Source organism: Rutilus rutilus (genome assembly GCF_951802725.1).
Source record: "Rutilus rutilus genome assembly, chromosome: 25".
In the NCBI taxonomy this organism is placed as follows: domain Eukaryota; kingdom Metazoa; phylum Chordata; class Actinopteri; order Cypriniformes; family Leuciscidae; genus Rutilus; species Rutilus rutilus.
The window spans coordinates 16,549,011-16,569,033 of NC_140229.1; the positions used below are offsets into that span (position 1 = coordinate 16,549,011).

The following is a 20,023-nucleotide window of genomic DNA, read 5'->3' on the forward strand; positions in this document are numbered from 1 at the left end:
AAAAACGAAAATTAAATAAAGAAAAACCCGAAATTTAAATAAAGAAAAACGAAATTTAAATAAAGAAAAATAAAATTAAGTTAAATTAAAAACGAGATTAATTTAGATTGATAACGGCTAAAAAGGCTATAGCCATGTTGGGTCCGTGTACTTTTTCGTTCATTCATTATTCTATTTCGGAATGAAAGATGAAATGTAAAAAAAAAGGGTGCAGCTTGTTTTTTTTTTTTGTTTTTTTTTTTTTGTTTAAAAGAAAAAAAAACAGAAATGGCTGTTTTTTTTTGTACATAGCATAGCCTACTTTGTTATGATTTTAGTATCATGATTAATAAATGCACGCACAATTATCCGTTAACTTGATTTGAAGCCTTTCAACTTGTTTGTGCAAAATTCAGAATTAAATGAATGTGCAGCAATTTGTACAAATAGAGTCTGTAGGTCTACTACTATACTGTTGAAAGTATGAAAAGTGAACAGCACGAGTAATAGGATGCCACATTTGAGACGGGTCAGACATGATTTTGACCACTTCATCAAGTTTTGTTTTGTGAATTTTGAAAGTGAATTTCGTTTTGTATAAATTGTATCTTATTTTTAATAAATTTTTCATCAGCCAATTGCCTGTAGTGGATTTAATATATAAGCAGCAAATATATAGCAGACAATATAATCATGGAGGCGCCCGCGCGGTCACTTGCATTGCACGTTAAGCGCATCTCATCCTAACTTAACGAAACTCAGTGTATGCCTCACACAGACATGAGAATGACATCCAATACACAAAGCTTGAAAATTCTTTAAACGAAATAATTCAAAACGAAAAGAAAAAGGCTACTCTCTGATTATGTATGATTATCATAGCCTAGCCTATTTTGTGAATTGTTCATTCCCGGTTGGCATTGGCACACATTTTGCTGCCCTTACAAAAGTGCCGCTCTAGGCAATTGCCTAGTTCGCCTATAGGCTGGTCAGCAATGAGTGTATTTATTCATTGTCCCTTCATATATCATATGAAGTTTGCAAGAGACATTTAAACTGAGACGTAGGCCTATTTAATAAACTGAGCGTAGCCTATTCATCTGTCAATATGAAACGCGACTTGGCCATTCTAATGATCGGAAGAACGCGTATCGACCACCGTTACTGTAAAATATGCACGTATGTCCATTTAAACTCGATTTTGGTCAAATGTGGACTATATCATTACACGGGCAAGAATATGGTTACATTTAAAGATGCCGTACCAAGTATGACAACGCTACGTTCAACTGCTTTTGAAATTATGGTGTTTTTTTCACTTCCTGAAAAGTAACCGTTTTGGACATACGTGAGTTTCATCGGGCAGCGACGATATATATAATGTTTTATTTTTTTATTTTTTTTATATATATATATATAATGTCTGTTCCTCACACAAAGCAATTGTACACTGTAAAACATGATCATAATTTTAAAAGTAAAACTGCAAAAATGCTACGATAAAAACCTGCTAATTGGTTAACAGTAAGCTATACTGTGAAAAACTATAATAAATCTAACAGGACATTTCATAGGATAATTCGTCAGTGAAAAAACATAAATTGACATTTCCAGATTTCCCTATGTGACACCTCACATTTGATAGTTTTTCATTTAAATAATTATGTTTCTTCTTAGTTTTTTGGGTTGCACTTTATTTTACAGTATGTGTACTTATGTGTACTTGCCTAAGAAAGTACTGGGTAATATAAGGTAACTACAGGGGTTAAGGTTAGGTTTAGGAGTAGGTTCAGGGATAGTACCTATTACCCAGTTATTGTAGAATGCTACCTTTTTTGTAATCAATAATGTACGTTAGTGTTTTATGTTATATCTCATGTTGTTAAATTAAAGGTAGGGTAGGCAACTGTTTTTAAACACTTTTTGTTATACCGAAACTATACAAAACATGTACGTATATCTTCTGTGGAAGTCTCAGGACCAAAACATTTTCGTCCAATCATTGCACTTGGTCCGAATGCAATGATACGATGTCCTACCTGATTGTCAACATATGTATTTCCACACCTCCGCGCATCTGCTCGCGCGGACATCACACATCATCAGCGTGTTCCATAAGGATATGCAGAGTAGTCAGACAGCCACCGAGGGCCACAAACAAACAGCAGCCGCCTTTTACAGTTCCTCCTGAACCAAAACAACAAGCTTGTGCTGCGCTCACGCACCGTAATTACGAGATGTCAACCCATGACATTCTTTCCCATGACATTAAATTTGCAAAGTATGTTGGTCTTAAGGGCCCACATCAACCTAGCCCATAATCGATTGTCAAATTTTCTACTGAATTTTCCGTCAACGATACCAGGGACACCGAAACACTGTACACTCATCGGCCTGTAGATGGTGCTGTTGAGCGAAGGGTTGCTGGTTTAGGATGATACTGTCACACACACACATGCAGGAATACAAACAAACGCAAGCATGCACACACACTGACATCCACACGCACAGACACACACCCATACACACACATACAAATCCACATGCACAGACAACACACACACAAACACACATACGCACACACAAACACACACACACAGACAGACATGCACATACTACTACTTTTTTTAGGTATATACATAAACACGCAATACAGCCAAATTGCTCCACGTCATTTATTTTTGTGGAAAGCCAGTACAGGCCTGAGTGGCGGTCATATTTTGTACCGCCATGCGGTACATCTAGTTATTATAATGTTAAGTGCTTTTAAACATAATTTAACGGCGCATTGCAGACTCTGGGTGTGACCTTATGCTATCAAAGCTAGCTTGTTATTGCTAGTTTCTCTGAAATTGCCTACCCTACCTTTAATGTTTATTGCATTATTTTAGTGTCATGTGTATTTGTGTGTTTAACTGCAAATTTAAGTTCAATCTGTAAAACGTAAGTAGTTGCTATTGTATTTTTTACGGTAAAGGTCTGTCAACCACAGCTGCCTATTTTTTCACCATAAATTTCCTTTTTTTATGTTGAAGCACTTAAAAGAAAACTCCAGAATATAGCACATACTTTTATTGTGATTTGTTGTCCATTTTGGAGCTCAGCATGCATCCATCTCTATTCACTTTTATTATGTGGAAAAGAGCAACATGAACATTCTTTAAAATATCTAATTTTGTCTTTCACAGAAGAAAGTAAGTCACAGGTTTGGAATGACATTATTGGTAAATAAAGGATTGCTAATTGTTTAACAAGTCTTGATATAGCCTTGTTTAACAAGTCGGAGCATATAAAGAGCCATTTTTCTAAATCCATGTTCTACTGCCAAATTAATTATTTCCAAAGCTATTATTCCCCCCCAGACCTCCCTGTCTCAAATGATTCCTCATATAGTTTCCAATTTTATCCTGTCCCTTTGACAACAATACATTTTGATGGATTGTTTTTGCTTTGATACTCTTGACCTTCCTCCAGGTCTTCAAGCCAGACCTCATACTCCTCCACCCCCCAGCAAAGTCCCACGTCACCACATTCTTGTGCTGTTGCCTGTCATCACAACTCCAATCACATCCCAGAGAGAACAAACGCAACCAGATGCCAAGCACAACAATACAGTTTGAATGTGTTTGCATATTTTTGGATTTGTACTTTGCAAACAATCCTTTGCTTTAGATCGTTTTTATTGTTCGTTATATATTAAATGGTGGTGACTAGATATCCTGCTTTGAGAACTGATGATCTGCTGTGATCTTTTATGAGATTTATATTTCTTCTGAAGGTTTTATGCGGATGTTCCCCTGTACAGGCCCCTGTAATGTCGATCGAAAGGCCAGAGCTGAAACAGAACACCATAAGGGGGAATTCTTCAAACAACGTGACTCAGATACAACATGAATGTGTTCACAACACTGAGGTCACTTATCCTAATTACAACCAGAAGTGCCTTTTAATTTTAAAGGAATGTTCTGGGTTTAAGTAAAGATTATTGGATCTTGTTGATCTTATTGGATTATTGGATCTATTATCTGTGTTGTTGAAGAAAATTATATCAGTCATCCATCAGTTTCTGATGCTGTTTCAAGACTCAAAGAACAATAGCTTTTGGTAAGCATAATATTTTCATCCTGGATGTTTGCTCAAGTTTTTCAATAACTCAAGTTTTTAAGTTGTTGTACTGTAGGTTCATCTATGTGCATGTGTTTGTACTTTTTGAGATATGTCTTTTGCAATCTATGCCTTAGTCAAGCTTTTGGCTCGCCTTCATGATATAAACACTGTGCAATTTATTATGCAATATAAACACATTCACATCAGCATTTTATTATAGTCACCAGAAATCCCTCTTTTTCAACATCCATGTTGTTATTGTTAATTAACTATTAACAATATAGTTTTTGTTAACTTAATCATTGGCTGAATTAGATATGAAATGTAAAACTTAAATGAAAAAGTTTAAAGAAATGTTGTCATGGAAAACTAATTGAAATAAGTTAAAGTACTAAAATGACTTAAACAGAAACAAAATTAACACTGCAAAATACTATTTGTTGGTTTAACTTAAAAGGGTAAGTTACCTGGTTGCCTTAAAATTTTGAGTTAATACAATGGAGATTGGTTTAATGAATAGAAACTCAAAATATTATGTTATCTGAACCACATTCATTATCTAAGTTGATTTGACAAAAAATACAACGTTGTGAAAACAAATCATGAAAATGTTCACAGTGTAAAAGAAGTACTTGTTTAGATTAGTAGAAGTATCAAAAGTAAAAAGTAAATGTCAATGCATTGTTTTATTATTGTTGCATTGTTGTATGTAATACTTACAGTACCTTATCTGAATCTATGCCTGCCTGCTTACCCTCATATCAATACCAAATTTATTTCTAGAACACATTTCCAGTAGTGGGATTGAATTGAATAAGTGCACTCAATAACATCCACAATGGTTTCGGACACCCAACTGGCTGTTCCCTCAAATAGTGCCCTATTTAAAGTTTTTTGGCTTTTAGTGTGAATATGTTAGCCCTGCTGTTATCTATAAGCTAGTGTGCTCCAAAACAATGACAAAATTTGCATTTAGAATAAAGACCAAAACCCAACGTTGAAAATGAAAATCGAACTCAATTTTTAGTAGTTGAGATAATCAAATATGCTAATATCCTAAGGAGGTGTAATTGGAGTACAATTGTTAAGGTTTGTAGACACAACCTCTTGATCTCTACAGAAGAGCCTCTGGTGCTTCATGATAGCACATGGAGCAGCCTGAAGGTCACACTTAAAACCTGACAACCAGAGCAGGATAGCTTCTCTCCAAAGATTAAAACGACTTTAAACTCATAGATCTACTAGAATGGCTTTCATTTTCAATGGCTTCCTTACAGAGTTTGCATTGCATTTCTTTTCTATCCTGATTTTGTTGATGCAGCATTCTTCCCTTTGGCCAAAGTGAATGAGGCTGATACTGGCTTTAACTCTAACTCTGGCTCTGAACATCTGGCTCTAATTAAAACCTCCCCCCCCTAATATAGCGTCACTTTCCCACTCCCTCTACTCTTTCCTCAGCATCCCTCCCTCCATACCTCCTCCTCTCTGTGTCATGTGTCCCGTGGCCGCGTTTGCATGTGTGGATCTCAGTGCTGAGGAATATGGAGCGTTTGGCTGCTGTGTGGAATTTGGGGATTCTTCTATGTCTGAGTTTTGGAGGGGCCTTGTGTCAGACCACCAACTATACTAGGTGAGTATAGGGTGAGAACGAACTAAGTGTGCATGTCAGGACAGCTCTTTGCTGCTATAAATAACTCTTTTTACAAACCTTTTCTACTGCAGGAGCTGTTTAAAGGTTCTAGCTTTTTTAAGTGTTTATGTCTGGTAGTAAGTGTCATTTGTATACTCTTTAAATGCATGGAGTGTGTGTATGAATTGTCGGTTAATGATGAATGTATTGATTACAGAGTGATGAAGGGTTGCAGATGTCCTTTGAGTTAGTGTGTGTTTTTTTTTAAGGTGAATTAGGTCGCTTTACCCTGCATCAGCTCCAGCTTTCCTTTGCAGGGAGCGCAATTGCTTTTTCTGAAGAAAACAGATGGATAATTTACTAAATAATGACTAGACTGAGTATTGCGACATGCTTATATGGTCTGGAATTCTGGAAAACATTTAATGCTATGTAGGCTGTTGGAGTTAAAGAAATAGTTCAGCCAAGAATGAAATTTCTAGTCAACCCATATGACTTTCTGTCTTCATTGGAGAAATTTAGTAGAATGTTTATGCTGCTCTTTTCCATACAATGAAATAAAATAGAAAAAAGGTAAAAACAATCACGACGTAAAACAACATCTAATTTTGTGTCCAATCATGCCATCCCTTGCAAAAAAAATTTAACAAAAAAAAACTAAAAATAAGATTATTATTTCAGTCTATTTTAAATGAAAAATGTAGTTATAAACTACATAGTTTACCACTGTTACACTTAAATTACTCTTAAAAGTATACTTTTATACACTAAAAAGTGGGCCAATTTAGTGTCAAGTAGTATTGAAATAGTACACTTAAAAATATACTTCAACTTTACTTGGGTATACTTATTTTTTTGTACGGGGTGTGATTAAATAATTTTAATCAAATGGAACACATTTATTTTTGTTGCTTTAGTATGGAAACCTTATGGAAACCTCGATTTACACTAAATGCTAAACAAACTAAAAAGTATTTTAATTTATATATCCTAGTTGACAATGCACTAATGAATATTTTGCTAATAAAACTAGAGATGCATCCAATCTAGTGTTTAATTATGCAAAGTCCGTACTGAAAAAGGACAAAAAGTAAAAGACACTGGTGCTTCACAATCATGAAAAAAAAAAAAAATGTGTGTGCTCGATCATGAGGCAGCAGGATTAAATGTGTGTGATTTTAACCAAATGCATTTATTTTTTATCTAATTGGTCGTCTCATTTATATTAGCCCTATTTTTATTTTCTTGCTAGTTTTTATCAACAGTAAATATTTGAAAAGGTCACTGAAACGATAGCATGCCGTAAACATCCCCATTGCTGAGTGAAGAGAATCTGTCTCAGACGGGTCTGTGGGAGTAACTGCATAATGACAGTTTTTTGGTCTGCTTGTTAGTTCTGGCTCTGCACCATTACATTACAAAAGAGCTGTGTTTTATTTTGCAGTGTCATAGAGTTTAAGTCTATAAACATGTTGCTGCAGACGTCTGAAACACTTCTCAACATTCAAAAGGGATTTTAAGTTGTCAGTGAGCTTAGAAATACTGCCTGCATGTGATGTTGTAAACATTGAATAAAAATGTCTGCCTCTCTGCCAGCCAAGCTCATAATTTTAAATATTTAAACTACAGTCAAACTGTTCTTTTGAAAAAAAGTTGTCAGCAACACTAACTGGAAGCTACGGACTGGAGACAATATCTATTTAATGCAACTATCATGATGTAATTTATATTACTTGTGCATTTTTCTGGCACAAAGGAGTTTTTTAATTGAATAATTAGGGTGATTACATTAAACCTTGAGGTGGCAAACAAAATTATATCACTGAATAAGAGACAAACATTTCCAATAGTCTTTGATGAGGTTTATTTTCTTGCAAGAAAAGGCCAGCAGTCACAGTGGCTGCAGAGTGTGAATGTGAAGGGAGGGCATCCTTCCTCCTTTATAGTTTTGACTGCAGAATGCTATCTTTCTAGGCCAATGATGGCATTTTCAATATGTGGAACATTCTTAGACTTGATCATCATATTTTATCCTTGAGTGGAGGCCCTCCTGTCACGTACCAACACGCTTTACCCTTCCAATACAATTCCATATTAGAATAAGGTTTGTGTGTGCTCTTTTACTGTCATATGATGGTCACACACATCTTAAAGATAAAATTTCTTCCACAACCTGAACAGATCAATTTACACTAAAGGCTATTTCTAATTTAAATAACCGAGTTGAAAATGCACAAAGTAATATGTTGCTCTTAAAAATGCAGAAATACTGTACAATTAATTATTATTATTATTAAAAGCCTCCTTTTAAAACCTGTTTTCTACATTAGTTTGATGGCTCAGATTTACAATTTTTGTTATGGGACAATTGTAAGCACTTTTTAAATTGATTTGGTAAATGTTTCTGTCATTTATCTAGTTTAACTAATGCTTCTCATGATAAAAATGAAAGCTATAAACATTGACATTTTATTTAGCCTATGTAGTAAATAATAATAATATCGTAACACTGGTATCTTAGCTTTTGGTAAGCATAATATTTTCATCCTGGATGTTTGCTCAAGTTTTTCAATAACTCAAGTTTTTAAGTTGTTGTATACTGTAGGTTCATCTATGTGCATCTGTTTGTACTTTTTGAGATATGTCTTTTGCAATCTATGCCTTAGTCAAGCTTTTGGCTCGCCTTCATGATATAAACACTGTGCAATTTATTGTGCAATATAAACACATTCACATCAGCATTTTATTATAGTCACCAGAAATCCCTCTTTTTCACTCTTCCTCTCTCTCTCAGGCCTGTGTTTAACTGTGGCGGTGATCTGGCTGGAGACTCAGGCTTTGTGGGCAGTGAAGGATTCCCATCGTTCTACAAACCCAACAGCAAATGTACCTGGTACATCACAGTGAGTTCACTTTGAGTTCACACTCGAGATTCTTCGTCGTCCTGGGGCTGTATCACAGAGTAAAAGCCTTTAAGTATCTCTGTCCCTTTGTACTAGGTTCCAGAAGGCAATGTGGTCATGCTCTCCTTCAGGATTTTTGACCTGGAGGCTGACCCTCTCTGCCGCTACGACTATGTGGATGTGTACAACGGACACTCTAACATGGTGCAGAAGCTCGGACGTTTCTGCGGAACGTTCCGGCCCGGGGCTCTCTTCTCCACGTCCAACACAATGATGGTAGAGATGGTATCAGATTCAGGAACAGGAGGGAGAGGATTCCTGGGTTACTTCAATGGAGGAAAGCCACATGTGGATGGTGAAATGAAACATTAAATATTAAACATCAAATGTGTTGCGATCAGTGTTGGGGTAACGGATTACAAGTAATGCGCATTACGTAGTCAGATTAAAAGTAAACGCATTAAAAAGTAACGCATTGCTTTATACATTTACACATTCATATTTCAGTTAAAATTCTCTCTCTTCTCCATAATATAATCAATTAGAAATCTACACTCATACATGCACTGGAACTGACAAAATGTATAAAAGTAACAAAACACATTACTTACTTTTCAATAAAAGTTGTAATGTTATGAGATCTTTTGTATGGCATACACAGCTCTAGCAGTCAGGAAATATCTAAGTGGTCAGAATACTAATATTCTAAATGTGTTTGAAGATGAAAAATGAAGGTGTAGGATATGTTATATAGGTAGCCTACTTAATGCATTACTTCTTGTTTAAATCGAGCCTCAGCCAGGTGAGATAAATATATACTCAATAGTAATGTAATACATTAGGCCTACTTCCCATAAAAAGTAACTAAGTAACGTAATTCGTTACTTTTAGGAGAGTAACACTATTATGATGCATTAAAAGTAACTCTCCCCAACTTGCGATTGACTGTGCCGTTCGTTCCGGTTTTTCATTTTCAGACAAATAACTTGATGCTGGAAACGTGTTGTTTCGACTTGAGGTTTTGCAGATTAGAAGGTGAATGTTTGCAGCCTCAATGGTCTTTCTTTTCTTTTTATTTATGTCAGAGCATCAGTTTTGTGGCGGGAAGCTCACTAAGTCTCAGGGCACAATCAAAACTCCCAACTGGCCGGAGAAAAATTATCCACCGGGCATCAGCTGTTCCTGGCTTATAACAGTGGAGCCGGAAATGGTCAGGAAAAAAACCATAAACATGCAGTGATGCTTTTCAGTTAATATTTCAATGTTGAATTGGTGGCGGCACGCCAGACATTTTTGCATCCTGTTAAAAGATAAGAAATAGGTCTGTTGGGAAATATTGACTTAGGCTATCTAATGGGACCCTGTTGTAAAGTGTTGTGGTTTTGTGTTTCAGGTGATTGAGGTGAAGTTCGATAAGTTTGATTTGGAGTCTGACACGTACTGCCGCTTCGACTATGTGGCGTTCTTTAACGGAGGAGAGGACAACGATTCGAGGCGCATCGGAAAATTCTGCGGAGACACTTCGCCTCAGTCAGTTATCTCTCATTCTCTTTCACTGTCATTTTATTATTGATATCATTTCTATGGGGGGAAAAAAATGACCACACACATTCTTTCATCCTTGTTTTTTTGTGTCCCACCTACAGGAACATTGTTACCAATAGCAATGTGTTATTGGTGCAGTTCGTATCTGACCTTAGTGTTACTTCAGACGGATTCATGGCGTCATACAACAGCATCCCACGTAGCCTCCGTACTCCGACTGTAGGTGGCGATGTTGCGACAGGACCTAGAGTGTCTTCCACACCCAAAAAAACCCGTCTCACTCCAGTCAAACAGGAGAAACCTGTTGTGTTGACCACAGAAGCAACAACTACAACCACTACTACAAAAGCTCCTGAACAGCTAAAGCCTCGACCCAAACCTGTGAGGCCTCCAGTCCGTAAACCAGAGCCAGATAGATCCAGACCCTGTAAGCCGGAAAAGATGACAGTTACAGTTATGATGGTTACAGTTGATCATAACTTATTAGACAATGTTGAATTTTTGTTTTTTGTTTTTTTCAGCCACAAACACAAACCCACTGTGCGCAAAGGCATGTAAAAGAGATGGAAGCATCAAGGCCAGTTTCTGTGCTAGTGAATTTGGTAAGTCATTTCATACAACAACCATTAAAAAAACATAAAGCACACAGAGGGAACTTTTACACTACCATTCAAAAGTTTGGGGTCGATAATGATTAATGTTTTTGAAAAAAAAAAGTCTCTTATCCTCACAAAGGCTGCATTTATTTGATTACAAATACAGTAAAAATAGTAATATTGTGAAATATGATTGCAAATCAAAACTGTTTTCTGTTTTAAATATATATGTTGTTGTGATGGCAAAGCTGAATTTTCAGCATCATTACTCCAGTATTCGGGTGTCACATGACCCTACAGAAATCATTCTAATATGCTGATTTGCTGCTCAAGAAACTTTTTTGCTTTTTTTTAATAGGGTAAGTGTTGAAAACATTTTAAAACTGTTATCATCAGAAAGACAGAATTGATCAACAATTTAAATGTCTTTACGGTCACATTTGATCAATTTAATGCAATAAAAGTATTAATTTCTTAAAAAAAAAAATTCTGAATGGTACAGGCTGAAAAGGTATATGTATATGTTTTCTGAAAGGTATATGTCTTAAAGGGACAGTTCACCAAAAAAAAAAAAAAAAAAAAAATTCTGCCATTATTTACTCACTCTTTTTTAATTCCTCATTTTGATCTATAATATAATATAATATAATATAATATAATATGTAGGGTTTGTAAAGGGCTGAACTATCTATCATTCTATAAGAGCAACCTTTTATTTCTCTCTATTTCTCAGTGATCACCGGTACGCTGACAGCATTGACTTCTGGACCTAGAGGAAGTTTGCAAGCCACAGTGTCCTTAATTAAGGCCTATAAGACTGGTAGTCTTACAATCACCCAAGCTGGAGAAACTATGTCTGTCAAACTTGTGATGCCCTGTAAGAAATGTCCCTTGCTGCGCAGAGGTAAATGGCCACATATGCACAGATAAATACACACCGCCAATATGCATTCTTTGGTCTTTATTGCTCATTAGTCATTAATTTCTTACAAATCTGCAAATTATCTATTTATTGACAAAAAACTCTCTCTTCACTAGGTCAAAACTACATCCTGATGGGTCAGGTGGACGAGGAAGGCCGTGGTGTTCTCATTCCTGGTAGTTTCACTGCCCTGTACAAAACTCCACACCACAAGTTGTTGGCCAGCATCAACAACCAGCCATGCTGATCGCTCAGACCCATGTTTGCACAAGCAGCCTTCGAAGCAAAGACACTCGATGTAATGCAATGCATAAGGACAGTGATTAGACAACGGCCCAAATCTAGTTTGGATATTAAGAGGTATTTTTTTGTCATTGTAAAATAATGCTCAGGAAGTTACACACAAAATTTCTGGACTGTTTTCATTAAACTATGGTGCAATTCAAACTTCAGCTCAGAACTGAATTATATAAAGCCAGGATATTTTTCGTACAATTCAATATATACACAGGGATGTCACAAATTATATTTCTAATTTATGATGTCTTCTAATACAGGATTTATATAACACATTAACGCATTGAGACTGTGTTGTTTTATTGGGATGGGCTTTTTCCTTTCACTGAAAGCTGCTTTTGGTCCAGAATACACTGACACTGACTTAAACTATGAGCTCATACTAATCTGATGATGTGGAAAAAATAACACATCCCTTTCTATTGCTCCCCCTTCTCTGCTTCTATGTTCAGAATAGCTTACTACCATACATTTTGTAGCATGGTCATTTTGCTCATTTATTTTATGCATAGAACACCCAAATTACCTACTATATTAGCCAAATGTGCTTCGGTGTTGGTACTGTTCAAGGTACTGTAACTTGTTCAAAATTAACACAATTTAAAAGAGTCAATACATCATCAATCCTACTTCCAAAACGTGTTTTGTCTTACCCTGGTTATGGTAAGCCTATTTCACAGCCTGGTACACAGCTTTGTTATATTACAGCACCATATTGTTATATTGATAAGCAACTTTAAATGTATTAACCCGCTTTTTAAGAATATGAATGCTAGTAGCGTATTTTACTTCATCTGGTAGAAAATTCCAAATTTTTGGAGCATAGTGGCTGAAAGAAGTACCACCAGATCGTTTATGCTTTACTGTATAATGTGCAAGAAGGCTAGCACTAGAGGATCTTAAACTACGATTCGGGACATATCTCAACAGACAGTCTGAAATGTATAGAGGTGCCAGATTGTGCAGTGTTTTCATAAACTAATAAAAGAACCTTAAAATCAATTCTTTGATGAACTGGTAACCAATGCAGTTCCATTAAAACCGGTGTAATATGCTCTCTCCTTCTAAAAAGGACATATCTTGGCAATATTTCTCAAATGATAAAAACATGTTTTTGTCACTTGATTAATATGAGACTTAAAACTAAGGTCACAGTCCATAATGACGCCCAGGTTCTTAACTTCTTTTTTAGATTGTAGCGATAAGGAGCCCAACCCAGCTTCTATCCTCTCCCGCTCATGTTTTGAGCCCACAATAAGAATTTTAGTATTTTCTTCATTCAATTAAAAAAAAAATTGTGTTCATCCACTTTACAACACTGGACAGACAGTCAGACAACCTCCTTAATACAACAGTCTCTGAACTCAACTGAAATGTATAATTGTATATCATCAGTATAAAGATGATAATTCATGTCATATTTCTGAATTATGCTGCCCAAAGGGAGCATGTATAATGAAAATAAAACTGGCCCAAGAATTGATCCTTGTGGAACACCATGTAATATATGTCTTTGAGAGACAGTCACCTAATATATTAACTAAAAAGTTTGTTTCTGTAATATATGTTTTGAACCAATTTAAAACATTACCAGAGAGACCTACGAGCTTTTCCAGTCTGTTTAAAAGAATACAATGATCAACCGTGTTGAATGCTGCACTTAGATCCAAGAGGATTAAAACTGGTGAATTACCTTTATCTGTATTTAATATCAGATCATGTGTTACCTTTAATAGTGCTGTTTCCGTATTATGTAATCTCAAATAGTTTCTCAAATAGAGAAAAGTTGGTCTGGCTACTTTGACGTGTGTATGGTGTGGGAGTGTTAGTTTGTTAGCGAGAAAGGTTGACGTGGAGTACCCAAAATCTCGAACGTTTGTTTTTAGAAAATAGTCGAGCAAATAAGAGTCTGCTGGCTAAAAAAGAGAACGCGGCAGAGCTCGTAATAACAAGAGAATCAACATGGGCTTGGAGTAAAGTAGGCTATTTTATAACAGATTAATTTCCATTAGTAGCTCATTAACAGAGTTCTTTAAAGGTCATATTCATCCGCGCTGTCAGTCACGCAAAGCCGAAGCAGAACCAAATCAAATTGCATGCAGGCTTTGTGGGCAGTGAAGGATTCCCATCATTCTACAAACCCAACAGCAAATGTACCTGGTTACATAATGTAGCCTACCCCAGTCTCTCTAGTTAAAATCATAGGTTTGTAGCGTCATCTAGTGTCTGAAATTTGGACTCAAAAACAATTTATAACTGCAGCTCTGCATAAAAATAACATGTCAGCTTCATATGTGCATCATACAATCTTAAGAGAGGTTATAGGCTATTATAGGCCTATCATCACAGACATCAGACGCTTTAGAGACATCCATCAACGTCACTGAGACCTACTTAAAGCGGATAATGACTTGCAAAGGCACAATGAAGCTAATTCTCGTCCTATGTCTGGCAACCAGGGAATTTATATCCTGTCTGCCCTCTCTGCGTCCTCCCTGACGACAAAGGGACACTCTGCCATCTCTTATCGGAACTCTGGGTAATGGTTTTGTGTTTACACTGTGAAATTAAATATTAGATATTGCATGACAGTAAATACCCAGCCAGATCATTTTAATGTTTATCCCAGGATTTAGGATTATGAAGAGAACATTTTAGAAGTGCCAAAACATCCAAGGTATCTTTAGTCTTGAGTCAATACATTGCAGATTAAAGGAGAGGATGAAACCGTACCAGCAAAGAATATATAAGTTCATATATTGTGTTTTCATAAATGATAGGATGCAATACAAACAAACAATTAAAAAGTAAAGTTTAAATTATTATATTATAATTTAAAAACACATACACAGACTATAATATACCCTGTTGTTGTTGTCTGAGGGCTTTTATTTTGAAGCATTGACCTGACAGGTTAAACAAATAATGTCTTTACTGTAAGTTAAAAGTCAATACACACCACTATGGCTGATTTAGTCCTTTAAATATGTATGTAGCAAAACACCCTCAGACTTGAAAATTAAAAGGGTGAATCTCACAAAATCTGTCAAGAGAATGTCAATGTCATGTTTTAAATGTAACATTTTAAACAGTTATTTTAAATGTTTGTTTGCACAATCTTTCTTTTTTAAAATGTTTCGAGTTTGTTTGGTCTCGCTAAACTGTACAGTTAAAGGTAGGCTACACAATGTAACTATTTGTGTTCAAAATTAACTAAATTTAAATAGTGAGTCAATACATTATCAATCATCTAAAATGTGTTATGTCTCATCTTGGTTCACTATGTTAAGCCTATTATGAGTGTTTATATTTTTCTGTCGGGATGGTTTTGGCGGGAAATTACGTACACCAAATTTCACTCGTTCGTAGGTGTCTCATAATTGTAAAAAGAGAAAAGTTGCTCTTTCTACTTTGACGCGTGTATGGTGTGGGCGTTGCATAGGTTATCACAACAAGCGAGAGAAAGGTTTATATGCGAGCACGCTAAATCTCGAACCTTGAATCGCCCGTTTTAAAAAACGGAGGGGAGTCTTCTGGCAAAAAGACGTCAATAGAGCTCGTAATGAAATGAGAATCAACATGCAGTTTATTTAACCACTTGGGGCCAAAAGTTACACATATAGAGTACTTTTAAAAATGTTAATATTAAATATTTTATTATTATTAGAATATTTATATCTATATAATAAGTTATATTATTATCTAATATATATTTTTAGAGGCTATTTTTTTTTCAGGTTTATACATCTAACATTACTCTCATAGTGGTTGGAAAAATATATGTTATACAAAGTAAACATTTTGCAGATAATTTCATTTAGTACAGTCTAAATGCATATTATTTATTTAAATTTTTATGACAATCAAGCACATATTCATCCCCAAAACAGAAACTGCATTTGAATGAAAATGACTAAAATCAACAATAAATATATATATATATATATATATATTCACTATAAACTATTTTATTCAAGACTCAATCTCCTTTAACAGAATCAGAGAACAATTAAACAAAATATATAATAATAATTACTAAACATATACATTTTATATTAGAATTCCAGTGATTAGTACAAAATGTTATCTTTTTCCTGAATGCAATCATGAACCTCTGAAAACCCCATTTTGTCATCTAAAAAAAACAACAGGAAATCATACATTCAGGACCAGATATCATGACAAAATGCACATACATTGTATTAATTTACAACATCCAGCTCAGTCCTTGTTTTTCAGTTCCACGTGGCCTGCATCACTCTGTCTCCCTTGAAACATTTCATTTCATTTCAACACAGTAAGTACAAGACAGGTGAATGCCAGGTCTGGCAAGAGGATGGAGGAACCAGAGGAAACACTGTGACATCTTTACTAAATATAAAAGATTTAGTTAAATTACACACGACGAAAGGGTCTAGTAGACGCTCCTCTACACAGTTCTGGAGTTCTACAGGTACAAGGCAAGGGATTCTGGGAAAGGAGCCCAGAGGTCAGCAGGTGGCATCGATAATATTGCCATCCATCTGGTGGCGATAAACTACTCGTGCTTTGTGGGAAAAATAGACGGGATGTGTGGCGCTTTCCTCTACGTCGTAACCCCAGGAGACTGTTGGAGAGAAGCCAGGTTGCACCTCAACAGATGGCACTGTGAATGCAGAGAGAGAGAAAATGAATATCGAGTGTTGAAAGATGGTTTGACTTATACCTTCATTAAGTTTGGTCAACAATGCAACTTACCAGGTGGAGGAGGGCACAGCCTGCCTTTACCCCGGTCTTTACAGCGCTTGTACCAGGGAAAACACTGCAAGACTTTTTTACCCATGGTTTACCCAATCTAGAGATCTGGAGAGAGAACATAATGTATAAGATCTACTGACTGAAGAACATGGAGTTTCAATGCCATTGTGTTTGTTTCTTCAAGCTTATCTCGCTTCTCCGACCGGAACATTAGCCGAGAGGTGAAAGCAGGAGATTGCTAATAATGGCTCAAAGAAACAAAGAGCTCATTCATCCTGAGAGGATTAATCCTCAGTCGTGTCTGAGACTTGCACTTTACGGTATATCACTTGAGCGGGGCACAGAGTTGTGTTCCCTGGCCCACTTTGAAAGGCTGGAACAACCGACCAAGAACAACCAGCTCTGACTCCACAATTAGCCACAATGTCAGTCGAACACATAAATCTTAACTACAGGAAGAGAACCGCTATATAATAACGCAACACTTCTGTCACGTAAATAATGAGCAGCTCCACCCATTTATTTAGCAGAATGGGACTATGATTTATTTTGTCATCTGTAAATCGTTAAAATGTTCAAGATGTGACAAATGTATTGTATTTACAAAGGAATGTCATCAGTAAAATAAATTGTGCTGCGCATATATATATATACTATGCACAGCACAATTTATTTTACTGATGATATTCCTTTGTAAATACAATATATATATATATATATATATATATATATATATATATATATATATGTCAGGGGAGGTTTCCTCTGAGGAGGCCAGGGAGGCAGTGTCTCCTCAAAAATTTGGATAAGAAAATCCATTTTACGAAAATAAAACAACGCAATCTCTTGTTTTTCTAAAATGACACTGTCCAACACCGACACCAGCAGGTAAAATTCCAGCTCAAGTCTGTGTCTCTCTTGCCTCTTCTGAGCCCATTGACTTTCAACAGACCCCCTAAAGCGTGCGGTGGGTTTGATGGGGGGTAATTGAGAATGAATTGGGGAAAGTCACGTGAAAGGAGGCAATGCCTCCATCACGCAATAACTGGATATGATTGAATATGATTGGTTCGTGCGATAAATCCTGCCTCTTGTTTTCGTGTGCGTTCTCGAATTGGCCTGAATAAACAAAATGATGGTGTTAATGGGAAAACTAATCAAAAAGTAAGTAAACAACTAACCCACTTAGATACCACTGCTTTATGTCACATCAAAATCAAACTTGAAATGGCCTGAAAACATGATGACTGTTTTTTTTTAATGAGCAATCAGCTTGGAGAAATTAAAGAAACATCTTTGTGTCTGGGACAGACTGTGTTCACCGAGCATGACTGATGATCTGAAAATGATTTGTTCTATTAAAAAGAACAGCTGAACATCTGTTCACAAATAAAAATATATTTTTAAAATTGTTACTGCCTTATTATTGTTGAATAAATGTAAAAAATGCTGAAAAACATGATTTTTTTTTAAATAAAAGAAGAAAAAAAAACAGAACTTTGCCTCCTCTTTCAGAACACAACTGCATGCTACTATATAGTATTATATATAAATAGTTTCTAACTGCTGATGTCAGGGATGCCATATATATATATATATATATATATATATATATATATATATATATATATATATATATATATATATATATATGTGTGGGACATCCCTGACATCAGTAGTTAGAAACTAGCCAAGACCCTTTGCATTCCAGTGGTCAATGATCCCTTAAGCACCGGACAGCCTAGAGATGCACGAGAAAGATGCTTTGTCGTTCTGTGAAAGGTGTCTTACATAAAACTCCACCGAGGACAGGCTAATCCCTCATTTAAGAAAATCAAACTAGAGCGACTGTGACATCACAGATCAAATGGGTGCAAATCCAGATAAACATGAGCCCATCATTGAGAGAAACACATTGTTTATAACATACAAATTAGTCAAATATAGCAGACTTCTAAATAATAATAAACTCTTAAAATACTTAGTAGATCTGCATTGTCTAGAGACTATATAATTAAAATTTCGGGTAACAGGAAATGAAAATGTGCACGTTAAAGTATCATATAACCGTATTTAGGTCAAATAAGCCTATTATTATGCCAAGCACTTAAACATTTCTGCATACTGCATATAAGTTAAAAAGTTTTTTCTTTTTCTTTTTCAAAACACTTTGCCCACGTCACACATTCCATTTAATGACACTTTAAACAGCACTTGTTCCAAACGTACCTGTAGAGAAACAAAGTGGCGCGCCTCTCATCCAATGATCTGACTGATTTGCTTCGTTTGAAACTCTGGCTCCATGAGATTGTGCTCGTGTTGGTCCCTGCAGAGATCGTGTTAGGGCAGCGAGCAGCGAGCATTCCCGACGGATAATGTCTGATGATGCTGTCCTGACTCTTATCTGCCCCTCTGTTCTGTTACCTCGGTTGCGTATTAAAGCTTTGAATGAGCGTGCGCGGAACGACATGGGAAATTTCCACCGGCCGAGGCTTTAAATAACTAATCCTGAAAGCAACAACAAAAGCGTCTGAGCTCAGAAGTGACTGAGTAGGCTACATTTTTTTTTTCTCTCAGGAAGCTGCCATAACAAACCTTCATAAAGTGCGTGCAATAAACGCATAAAACACTTTAATGACATTAAACCAGCTGTTAGGGATTTTTTTTGCACTTGTGTCTGACAAGATAGCCTATCACGGAAATTGTAAGTGAGAACTCTATTTTTAGGGAGTTATATTATTGTAATTAATAGTGCAAAACCGCTGTTAATAGCGGCCCGCGCCTTTTAGCCAATCAGAAAAGAGACGGCACCACGTTTTTTCTTTCCAGAAAATATATAAAAAAACCGAATTATTTTTGTAATTTTGTTTGGCGCCACAGAAATCATTTACAGCTGCTTTACCTATTAAATACAATTCATTGCAACTGTATAAACAATGTGTGTGTGTGATTGTGTAATGAGAGACTGGCATATCAACACTGAAGTTGCTAGCTTGCCACGCATTGACCGTTTTTGACATATTTTGTATGAAGAATATCAACTTTTGCCTTCAAACAGAAGATTTAGAGTAGAATATGCTAAAATTAACAGATTACAGAAATCTTGTTCATCAGTCGGTGAAATTAATAAATCAGGTTTAAGTATAGGCCTCAGGAACCTATAAAATAGAAAGGACTAAGTCAAAGCACTGTAGCTGGTTGTGTATTTTCATAGCCTACTTATATGTGTTTTTGTATCAAGTGGTGTTTATTGTATTGTGTTTTATTATTTGATGTGTATTGATGTAAGATAGTAAACGCTGTGGGA

At 35.9% G+C, this 20,023-nt stretch overlaps 2 protein-coding genes across 3 annotated transcripts; one reads left to right on the forward strand and one right to left on the reverse strand.

Moving 5' to 3' along the window:
* The first annotated feature begins 3,530 nt into the window (after positions 1-3,530).
* Positions 3,531-12,254, forward strand: pcolcea (procollagen C-endopeptidase enhancer a). 2 transcript variants are annotated; one of them, XM_084399789.1, is made up of 10 exons: positions 3,531-4,083; positions 5,545-5,716; positions 8,511-8,619; positions 8,716-8,974; positions 9,705-9,829; positions 10,013-10,149; positions 10,266-10,591; positions 10,686-10,766; positions 11,494-11,664; positions 11,799-12,254. In XM_084399789.1, the coding sequence occupies exons 2-10, from the start codon at positions 5,628-5,630 to the stop codon at positions 11,927-11,929; spliced, it is 1,428 nt and encodes a 475-aa protein (XP_084255915.1). In that variant the 5' UTR covers positions 3,531-4,083; positions 5,545-5,627; the 3' UTR covers positions 11,930-12,254. The 2 variants fall into 2 exon arrangements, with proteins under 2 accessions (XP_084255915.1, XP_084255916.1); XM_084399790.1 differs by having other exon boundaries at positions 3,838-4,083; positions 4,870-5,716.
* Positions 12,255-15,972: 3,718 nt separating this feature from the next.
* On the reverse strand, positions 15,973-19,732 carry LOC311284811 (uncharacterized protein). Its single transcript, XM_084400023.1, has 2 exons — positions 18,946-19,732; positions 15,973-16,624 (listed from the first exon to the last, which is right to left on the reverse strand). Exons 1-2 carry the CDS (start codon positions 19,184-19,186, stop codon positions 16,470-16,472), a joined length of 396 nt encoding a protein of 131 aa, XP_084256149.1. The 5' UTR covers positions 19,187-19,732; the 3' UTR covers positions 15,973-16,469.
* Between the last annotated feature and the right edge of the window lie 291 nt (positions 19,733-20,023).

Coding starts and splice junctions, on each gene's coding strand:
- pcolcea (XM_084399789.1), top strand. CDS start 5,628: ATGGAGCGTTTGGCTGCTGTGTGGAATTTGGGGATTCTTCTATGTCTG. Junction 10,150..10,265: donor TGCGGAGACACTTCGCCTCA/GTCAGTTATCTC, acceptor TCCCACCTACAG/GAACATTGTTACCAATAGCA. Junction 11,665..11,798: donor ATGTCCCTTGCTGCGCAGAG/GTAAATGGCCAC, acceptor TCTCTTCACTAG/GTCAAAACTACATCCTGATG.
- LOC311284811 (XM_084400023.1), bottom strand. CDS start 19,186: ATGTCGTTCCGCGCACGCTCATTCAAAGCTTTAATACGCAACCGAGGT. Junction 16,625..18,945: donor GCCACTTTGTTTCTCTACAG/GTACGTTTGGAA, acceptor CTGCATTCACAG/TGCCATCTGTTGAGGTGCAA.